Here is a 10,757-nt window from a genome sequence, read left to right as displayed (position 1 = left end):
TCACAGAGCACATATAGACAAACAACCATTCACACTCACATTCATACCTATGGACAATTTGGAGTCGCTAATTAACCTAGCATGTTTTTGGAATGTGGGAGGAAACCGGAGTACCCGGAGAAAACCCACGCATGCACGGGGAGAACATGCAAACTCCACACAGAGATGGCCAAGGGTGGTGAAAGACAAAATAAGAAGCCAAAAAGTTACCACTTCCACACAAAATAGGAGGAAAACTCGTTCATTCATTTTCTACTGCTTATCATCACGGGGATATTGCTGGAGCCTATGCCACCTGTCTTCAGGCGAGAGACGGGGTACACCCTGGACTGGTGGCCAGCCAATCACAGGGCACATATAGACAAACAACCATTCACACTCACATTCATACCTATGGACAATTTGGAGTCGCTAATTAACCTAGCATGTTTTTGGAATGTGGGAGGAAACCGGAGTACCCGGAGAAAACCCACGCATGCACGGCGAGAACATGCAAACTCCACACAGAGATGGCCGAGGGTGGAATTGATCCCTGGTCTCCTAGCTGTGAGGCCTGCGCCCTAACCACTCGACCACCTTGCAGCCCTAATACTTAAGTCATTCAACGTAATTTTCATCAGTTAAAAGGAAATACATCATTAAAAATGCCTCTAAATTATATAATGAATAATAATCGGCAAAGAAATCAGTGGTTGACATCACTAATGATGAGAGCACACCCATGAATGGCTGCTTCACAGCACACCAGATGTAGCAAAATTAGCTGCATCACTAAATGTGTGAATTTATAGCATTCAAAGTATCAAATTACGGTATGAGCATGCTAATAGGATGTTAACAAAGATATTTGCTGATAAAAATCCATGACAAACACACAACAAAACGTTCGGGCGTACATTTTTGACACACTAATCAAAAATGTGGGCTGCACGGTGGTCGAGTGGTTAGCGCGCAGACCTCACAGCAAGGACACCCGAGTTCAATCCCACCCTCGGCTATGTCTGTGTGGAGTTTGCATGTTCTCCCCGTGCATGCGTGGGTTTTCTCTGATTACTCCGGTTTTTTCCCACATTCCAAAAACATGCTAGGTTAATTAGCGACTCCAAATTGTCCATAGGTATGAATGTGAGTGTGAATGGTTGTTTGTCTATATGTGCCCTGTGATTGGTGGTGTACCCCGCCTCTCGTTCGAAGACAGCTAGGATGGGTCCGGCGCCCTGCCCCCCCAATGAATGAATGAATAATCAGGATGTAGCTAACCACTGTATAACTGTATTGGTTTCCATGGTGATTGCAACAACATTACCATTGAAAATGAATGGACATTTTTCTGACAGGTCAAAACCTTGTGTTGAATGGAAGATGCAAACCTAAAGCTGTGTCCCTTTTTTAAAGCATGCAGTATTATTGTCCAGCCACTAGAGGGCTCAGTCTCTACAGTATTGTATCAAGGCTTGGTGGATGGGAGCTCCTGGTCTCTCTGCATTTTAAGGTGAACATGGCTTTCCTCTAGGTGTCACCCATTATCCGGCTGTGAAGACAGCATGTCCACCTGGAACCACTTGTGGAAATTACTAAAAATTAAATTGGTAGTTTCATTGTGGGAAAAAACAAATATATATATTTTTATTAAAAATATTAAAATTAATTAAATTAATAATTAATATGATATTAATTATATATGTATATATTTTTTTTATTAAAAAATAATTTAAATTAATTTAATAATTAATATAATTTATCACTTGCACAAACATAAAACCGGTACTACATGAAGTAATATATTAAGACAGCATATCAAGTCGTTGCATTTTATTTGTGTGCCATATACTTTCTCAAAGACTTCACAAGAACGAGTGTCATTAAATTCATATATTCATGTGTACATAATATTATTAAGCAATACAAAGAAATAAGTAAAACATTTAAATATTCAGAATGTCAAGCGTTCGCATGTCAAAATCTCAATACAACGTTTGTACTCAACATGCATTCAAAAAATATAAAAATAGACCTTTGGTTAAGTTTATGTACATAGTTTTTAAATAAATATAAGTATACAAGTGTATTTTTAAAATACAAAGATAAATACGGTGGAGTGACGTACATTTTGTACCATCCAACAATTACAAATATTTTTGGGGTACTTAGCGTTCACATAACACAATTACTACATTAGAAATGCAACTTTAACGACAATTGCAGGTCTCATGTCATTGTTCCTTTTTGAATAAATAAGCGATAAAAAAAACGAAACGGGTCGTCTAGCTCTGCCGGACGTCCTGCAGCAGTTTGTTGATCTCGGCCACAAGCTCGCTGGCGTCCACCAGCTCGTGGCGGCTCTCGCTACGTTTCCCCTGTAGATGGCTCAGCACCGAGTCAAAATCGTCTTCTTCGTAGTTTTCTGGGATTTCCTCCATGGCAGGAAGCCACTTGGATGACGGAACGGGAAGGGGTACAGGTATGGGCGCTGGAGCGTGGGAAGGCTGCACCAGAGTCTGGCTGCTGTGCGGTTTGAGGTTCTGCGAGCTGTTTTTGGCCGCCTGTGAGTTCTTGTGACTGTTATTCTGGCAGCTGAGCTTAGTGCTGGCTTTCAGGGTGTGGTAGCTGCCGCCCTGGTGGTGACCGGATGGAACCATGCCGCTTCCCGGGTTCTGGAAGTGAGTATTGGCCGCCCATGCTGCCACGCCCTGCTGGTGAACAGAGGCGTTGGCTTTGCCTGGAAGATGGCCCCTTCTTCGATCTAAAGATCCAGTCATTGGTACGCCGAGACCGCTGAGACTGGTTCCTTTCTGGTTCTCGTTCACTTGAACGTATGAATCCAGACCTTGGGGCAGAAGCCGCTGGAAAACACTGCTCATCTCAGACAACAACGACGTTCCGCATAGGTCTTCATCTCCTCCATGATCTTCCCCGGCGTTTTCTCTGCCCAGGTCTTTCCCGAAAGTGGAGAAGCTCTGACTCCGGTCTGTTGTACTTTCAGAACACGGCTGTGGAGTGATTTCTGGGGAAAGGTCAGCTGGTTGGCGGGCCTCCTCCCCAGGAATGTAGAGATTACTTCGGTAGTCTGAGGAGGATGACGCTGGGGACGCCAGTGGGGGCATCCAGCATTGATCTGAATGACCCAGGACTCGACACTCCTCGGTGCAGAATCTCATACCTGAGAAGACAGTAGGAAATACATCATGGTGAATTACTGCGACATATACAGTAAACCTCGGATATATCGGATTCAATTGTTCCCACTGGTTTTGTCCGATATAAGCGAAATCCGTTATAAGCGTATACCGGAAAATGTCCGTTTTACGCATATATCGGATTTATATCCGGTATATGCGTAAATCGGATTTTATCCGTTATAAAAAGGTACTTCCTTGACTATGTTTCCAATGTACCTGAACGCGCAGGCAACGCTGCAAATGACATCGTATAGCGGCCTGTCACGATTCGGCGAATCGGAGCGCCACGATGCGGCCATCCGATATATGCGAGGGAAATTTAATGGAAATGCATTGGAACGGGACTGGAGATTTTGTCCGAAATAGGCGAAATCCGTTGTAAAAAATCCGATATATGCAATGAATTTTTATTGGAAATGCATTACAGAAAAATCGGTTCTTTTTTATCTGTCCGTTGTGAGCGAATTTCCGATATATCCGAGGTTTACTGTAGTTGGTTTTAGCCTGTTTTAAAAATCAAAACAATCAAAATTGCTCATGAATCCTTTTTAATTATTATTTTTGCTCTGCGTCTGATGCCTTGCTGTGAATTCCCGATAAAAAAGAAACAATCCAACTAGGCTGTTCAATGCCATTGAAAGGAACTCGACGTCTTTCCCTTTTTATGTTCCTCCTCAATAATACATGTCCTCCTAGAAAATCTCTGAAGACCAAATTAGACAAATCAAATATGCCGTCATTAAAGGCGGACGCACGTCTGACTTCTTCAATTGAATGACTTCATTAACATGAAAGCAGCATTTATTATACATCTTAGAAGCAGATGAAAAGTGCATATGGTTGCACCGCAAAGGGAAGCCGCTGCATACCGTGTGCGCTGGCTGATAAGAGGGTCAAAATTAAATATTTAAATTGAAAAAGAAAATGATAATTACAAAGCTGCCAATCCAACTGTACACATGAATTAAAATCAGGGCTGCGTGGCTTTAGTTTCTGCATTGGTTTGTTTATGTATAAGAAGACTAATGATTGTTTTAACCCCCGGAAGAATTCCCCACAACAATGTAAATATTTGCATAACTATGAGGTAGGCATACTCTATTAATAATCTCTTAAACCCGCGGATCCAGATGGCCGCATAAAAATAACAACAGTGGAACAGACGGCAAGAAACGTTAACACAAAACATGTTTTTATAGTTTTAAATTCTAATGTTACATGCAAAAAAACGATTTAAAATGCACGTGCATGCCATGATGAAACTGTCTCAGTCCTAAGCAAGCAAACTGTGATTCACGTTTTCTTGTTCCCTGCAATGCAATGTGGAAATCGAGGCTAAAAAAAAACAAGTGTCAGGACAGAAATGAAGGGATTTGAAGGTAAGCGTGTGAAGGAAGACTACCTGCATGCATTCTGTGATGGACATCAGGAGCATAAAGCTCGGTAAATCCCTCACCAAGGAGTCTATCAAAGGGCGACTCCCTGCCAGGCTCGTAGTCGCTGTCGCCTGCCTCGCTGTCACCACGACCGCTGTCCTTGAGACTGAATTTATCCATCTCGTTTAGGGCATACCTGTAGATGACAACATTTGAAAGAATTTCAGAGATGAGTGGATAATCCAAGGTGTTCCTCAGGGATCCACATATATTTAGTTATTTATTGTTACTTAGCAAACTAACACGCTTGTTTAATTTGACAGTATTGTCAGGGCATTTCATTGAGGACAGTCCAGCTTGCATCAATTCATTCTCGAAGACTAGATAGGACAGCTCCTAGTCTTCATCAGCTCATGCTCAATGCCTATTTTGGGCAATTGTAGTTAGTTCATGCTAAAAGACTATATAGGACATATCCAGTGAGCTCATGCTAAAAGACTAGATAGGACAGCTGTAGTCTTCATCAGTTCATGCTCAATGCCTATATTGGGCAACTGTAGTTAGTTCATGCTAAAAGACTATATAGGACATCTCCAGTAAGCTCATGCTAAAAGACTAGATAGGACAGCTGTAGTCTTCATCAGTTCATGCTCAATGCCTATATTAGGCAATTGTACTTAGTTAGTTCAAGCTAAAAGACTAGATAGGACATCTCCAGTGAGCTCATGCTAAAAGACTAGACAGGACAGCTGTCGTTTTCCTCAGTTCATGCTCAATGCCTATTTTGGGAAATTGTAGCCAGTTTATGCTAAATAACTAGATAGGACATCTCCAGGGAGCTCATGTTTAAAGACTAGGTAGGACAGCTGTCGTCTTCATCAGTTCATGCTCAATGCCTATTTTGGTAAATGTGTAGTTAGTTTATGCTAAAAGACTAGATAGGACATCTCCAGTGAGCTCATGCTAAAAGACTAGACAGGACAGCTGTAGTCTTCATCAGTTCATGCTCAATGCCTATATTGGGCTATTGTAGTTAGTTCATGCTAAACGACTAGATGGGACATATCCAGTGAGCTCATGCTAAAAGACTAGATAGGACAGCTGTCGTCTTCCTCAGTTCGTGCTCAATGCCTATTTTGGGCAATTGTAGTTAGTTCAAGCTAAAAGACTACACAGGACATCTCTGGTGAGCTCATGCTAAAAGACTAGATAGGACAGCTGTAGTCTTCATCAGTCCATGCTCAATGCCTAAATCGGGCAATATATCCAGTCTTTCATGCTAAAAGACTAGAAAGGACATCTCCAGTGAACTCATGCTAAAAGACTAGATAGGACAGCTGTAGTCTTCATTAGTTCATGCTCAATGCTTATATTGGGCTATTGTAGTTAGTTCATACTAAAAGACTAGATAGGACATATCCAGTGAGGTCATGCTAAAAGACTAGATAGGACATCTCCAGTGAGTTCATGCTAAAGGACTAGATAGGACATATTCAATGAGCTCATGCTAAAAGACTAGATAGGACAGCTGTAGTCATCATCAGTTCATGTGAAAAGACTATCTAGGACAGTTGTAATTAGTTTATGCTCAAATACTAGATAGGACAGCTGTAGTCTGATGGGTTGGAATGGGATCCATAATATTTAGCATAATAGTTAGCATAATATTTAGCAGGAAGTGCAAAATGATTAATGGAATCATTATTCAGGTCCATAACAACCTGAACAGTCATTGCCATTGCTTTAATGCCCTGACAATACAATGTCCTGACAATTTCACAGCATTTAATATTTAGGTATCAGTATTTAGTATTTCCTACTCCGGGGGGAAACCAAAATCAAGCTAAGGGCCGCATTTTGGACATCCACCGACTCATCGTCATTATCCATGCTACTGATGGAGAGGAGTGGGACACATTTAGCTGCAAATCACAACAGAAGTCATTTCCAGATGTTTGCATTACCTGTAGCTCCTGGTGTATTTGTTGCCTCTGAAACTTGGCCGTGGCTGGTACTGGCCCTGATGGAGCATGGACAGAAGCTGTGAGACTTGCTACAATCCCCAGAGAATAAAAAAAAGGGACAAAGGACAAACAAAAAAAAATAAAAAAAGATGAAAAGGGAAAAAATGAATGGAGTCAAACAAGCAAAAATCACAAGACAATGTAACATAAATGCTGTGTGTGGGGGGGGGGGGCATGACTTCTGATTGTGATGTTCAACACAAACATAAAGTGAGCTGAAGGTGAGATAATGATATAAATTTGGAATGTGGACTAAATAATTTTACAATATCATATGTCTTACCTCAACAGGAGGTGTGGTGTGAGCCAACTCCAGGGCAAAATTCTCCGCCACATGATTGGAGGAAATAGTAACAAGACTATTTAATGACTGGTGGCTGTGATGGCTCTGCCTGCTCCCTAGGGTTCCTCTTTCAGGAGCAGGAGAAGCCGCGGGGGAGTGAGGGTGGGACCGAACAGGTAGCGTCCCGTTAACGGTCGGCACCAGGGTAATGTCCGCTTTGTGGATTTGCCTCGTCGGTTTCTTGGGATGATTTTGATAACTGTTTTCCGCCACTCTGCAATTGTAGTTTCGCTTGGGGTCCTTCTTCTTTTCCCGGGTGCATCGACTTGTAGCAAACATCACCATGACGATAAGCAGCAGAGCACAAACCGCCCCCAAGGATATGATAATAATGAGGGAGAGATCCAAAGCGGACTGGCTGGACCCCGTTGGATAAAGCGGGGGCAGAATATCCATGTTCTCCTGCAGGGTGATCTTGAGTAAGGCCCCCGCGGTGAGTCGATTTGCGCCCCTGTCCTGGACTTCTAACCTGATCTCCATCACGTCCCTTTGGATTTGTTCTAAGCTCGCGTTGGTTCTGAGCTCACATCGCCGAGCGTCCATGACAAAAAGGCCGTCTTCGTTTCCGCCGACGATGGAGCAGCTCAACTCTCCGTTGGCGCCGGCGTCACGGTCGGTGACTTTCAGAGCAGTGATCAATTGACCCGGCGATGCGTATTTCCACACAGGAAGTTCAGCGGTGTGATTTTGAAGAGACGGGGAGTGAATGATTGGCGGATTGTCGTTTTCATCCAAAACCGTAAGCAGTACGGTGGTGTTAGCGGATAGCGAAGGGTTTCCTCCGTCACGTGCTTGAACAATGAAGTTAATATGGCTGACATCTTCGTGGTCAAAGCTTCTCAGAGCGTAGATGGCGCCGTTGGAAGGGTCAATGGTCACATACGTGGAAATTGGGCTCCCTTGTACTAGGGCATCGACTACCGAATATGTCACCTGACCGTTGGTACCCAGATCCGGATCCGACGCCACGACCGTCATGAGATAAGCTCCAGGGGAGTTGTTCTCGGATTTGAATATTTCATAACGAGTCTTTTCAAAACGAGGCGGATTATCGTTCTCATCCAGGACTTGAACGGTAAAATGTTTAATGGTGGATAGACTCGGGGAACCTCGGTCCTCGGCGATGACCGTTAAGCTGTACTCCGATCTCTTCTCTCTATCCAACGAGATGTTGGTGAGGATCATGTAGTTCTTTTCATACGTCTTCTGAAGTCTGAAGTGACCGTGTCCGTGTAGCCTGCACATCACTTCACCGTTCAATCCCGTGTCGCTGTCATCGATGCGAACAAGAGCAATGAACGTATCCACAGGAGCTCCTTCGGAAATGTACGCCACTTCCTCTTTACCTGGCGTCATCAGGTTGATGTTTATTTCCGGTTTGTTGTCGTTTACATCCACGACTTTCACAACGATTTTGCAAAGTCCTGGAATGGAGTTTGGACCCAAATCCTGAGCCTGAACATCGAGCTCATAAGACGAAGTAGCTTCATAGTCAACCTTCTTAATTAGAGTAATATGGCCGTTTTCAGGGTTGATTTTAAACGTTTCTAAGATCTTCGGCGAAACGTGACTGCTAAAAGAGTAAACGATCTTTCCATTGGTTCCTTCGTCTGGATCTGTAGCGTTTAAATCCAGAAGAAGAGTCCCAAGAGGAGAGTTCTCCAACAAATTTACGACATACGCCTGCTCTTCAAAAGTCGGGCTGTTGTCGTTTGAATCAGAAATGCTAATTTTAAGCAAAGTGGAGCCAGACTTTGGGGGTTCGCCGTTATCTGAAGCCGTAAGCCGCAGCTGGTAGCCGGACTGAACCTCCCGATCCAATTCCCGCATGACTACCAGCTCCGCGTACTTGGCTCCATCTGTTCTGGTCCTGATGTCTATCTTGAAAAAGTTGTTAGGAGTGAGTGAATAAGAATGCAACGAGTTCTCCCCGACGTCTGCATCCATGGCGCCGTCTAGCGGGATCCGGGTCCCCACGGAGGCGCTTTCGGAGATCTCAATAGGGACAATAGCACGGGAGAAGTGCGGGGAATTGTCGTTGATGTCCAATACTTCCACCTCTACGTGGAATAACTGCAGGTACTCCGTAGGGAGCGTGACCACGTCAAATTCAATGGAACAGTTCAAATTCTTTTCACAGAGTTTCTCTCGGTCGATTTTGGAACCGATGCTGATCTCTCCGTCATCTTCCCGCACGGACAGGAACGGCGTGCTTCCCCGTTGCATGGCTTTGAAACGGAAGGACAGAGAGCTCGGTAGTTTGGATAAAACTTCAGCGACGTCCGCTTTCAACCGTGCGATAACGGTACCCACTCTTTGCTCTTCGTAGACTTTATATTTTAACGTCTTGCAGTTGACACAGTGGAACGCTGCTATCCAAATAAATACTGCGAGTAATACCGAAAAGGGAATGTTGTATTTAGCTCCCATTTTAGTGCAGCCGAGAGTTCCAGAGGCAGGGAATAAAGGCAGGAAAAAAAAAAAACTCTTAATTTTCAAACATTATAAAATCCTCATTTGTGGTTCAGTATCCGGAAAAAATATGACATAAAAGCATAAATAAAGGAAAAACCCACTCCTGGTCGATAGAGTACTTGCATATATCCACATGTGGCCGTCGCCAACGGGAGTGAGCGTCTCCTGCAAGAGTGAAAGAGTGAAAGGGAGGGATTGAGGGCGCGCTTGCCTCGCTGCCTGCTCAGCTTGCAGTTGTCTCCACCCACCCCGCACCCAAGCTGTCGCCTCAAAAAATCTTTATACAAAGAGACCAAAAAGCAGCATCACCCCCCCCCCTCCTCCTTCTTCTCCTTCTCCTGCATGAAAAGTGTGCCACAACAATGGCCCAGAGGAAGAACTATTCCAGGCTCAGCCAAGTCTCAGACAAACTGACCCACAGCACACGTTCACATTGTTGGTTTGTTCCAACGACGTGTGCCAGGCTAGCTCCCCCCCTTTTTTTTTGGGTAGCATGCTCTCAATGAAGCCAACATGCACAACTGTCTGTCTGTCACTGGTTGCTATGGTTGGCGATCCTGACAAATTTAGGATGCTGTGACGCCTTTGTTAAAGCTTTGCAAAAGATTTGTTATTTTAATGTGTCCGGAATCGAACAAGGTGTAAAATAACAATATCGTAACTTTTATCCTCCACCTAAATAAATTGGAAAAATTACAAAAAAAATTTAATATACAGTATATAATATTATAACTTTTTTTTAATATTTCAACTCTGCTACTAAAATGTAATTTCTTTGCATATTACCAATTTATTCTTGGAAAATTTAGACTTTTTTCTCATTAGATGTTATTCTCGTAAAAAGAAAAATTGTTTTTTTTTAATTTTCCAACTATTTCAACTTTTTTCTTGCACATTATCTTCTCGATTTATTCCTATAATAATCTGACTTTATTTTTCTAATATTATTAATTTGTCTTATTATTTTTCTCTATTAAGTTTTCTGTTAATATTTTTTATATATTTTCTTGTAAAATAACTTATTTTTTATAACTTTATAACTGATACTTATAATCGTTAATTATAATTTATATATTTTTTTTTCTTTTTTTTGTTTTTTTCCAACCATTTCAACTTTTTTCTTGCACATTTTCTTCTCAATTTATTCCTATAATAATCTGACTTTATTTTTCTAATATTATTAATTTTTTTCAAGCTAATTTTGCTAAATTACAACTTTTAGTTGCTGTTTTGTTTGTCTCTGATAATATTACAATTTATTTTAATAATATATTATTTTTTTGCAATTTTTTTCTATTAATATTTTCATATATTTTCTTGTAAAACAACTTATTTTTTTATAACTTCATAATTAATAATT

At 42.1% G+C, this 10,757-nt stretch overlaps 1 protein-coding gene across 3 annotated transcripts; it reads right to left on the bottom strand.

Annotated features, from left to right (window-relative positions):
* Nucleotides 1–1,828: 1,828 nt before the first annotated feature.
* On the bottom strand, nucleotides 1,829–9,613 carry pcdh18b (protocadherin 18b). 3 transcript variants are annotated; one of them, XM_058063551.1, is made up of 4 exons: nucleotides 6,863–9,613; nucleotides 6,520–6,608; nucleotides 4,582–4,751; nucleotides 1,829–3,160 (listed from the first exon to the last, which is right to left on the bottom strand). In XM_058063551.1, exons 1-4 carry the CDS (start codon nucleotides 9,350–9,352, stop codon nucleotides 2,265–2,267), a joined length of 3,645 nt encoding a protein of 1,214 aa, XP_057919534.1. In that variant the 5' UTR covers nucleotides 9,353–9,613; the 3' UTR covers nucleotides 1,829–2,264. The 3 variants fall into 3 exon arrangements, with proteins under 3 accessions (XP_057919534.1, XP_057919536.1, XP_057919535.1); XM_058063553.1 differs by having other exon boundaries at nucleotides 4,636–4,751; XM_058063552.1 differs by having other exon boundaries at nucleotides 6,520–6,575.
* Nucleotides 9,614–10,757: the final 1,144 nt, after the last annotated feature.

Source organism: Doryrhamphus excisus, chromosome 23, assembly GCF_030265055.1.
Source record: "Doryrhamphus excisus isolate RoL2022-K1 chromosome 23, RoL_Dexc_1.0, whole genome shotgun sequence".
Lineage (NCBI taxonomy): Eukaryota > Metazoa > Chordata > Actinopteri > Syngnathiformes > Syngnathidae > Doryrhamphus > Doryrhamphus excisus.
Note: the sequence above shows the minus strand (reverse complement) of the source record. Positions and strands in the feature narration are given on the sequence as shown.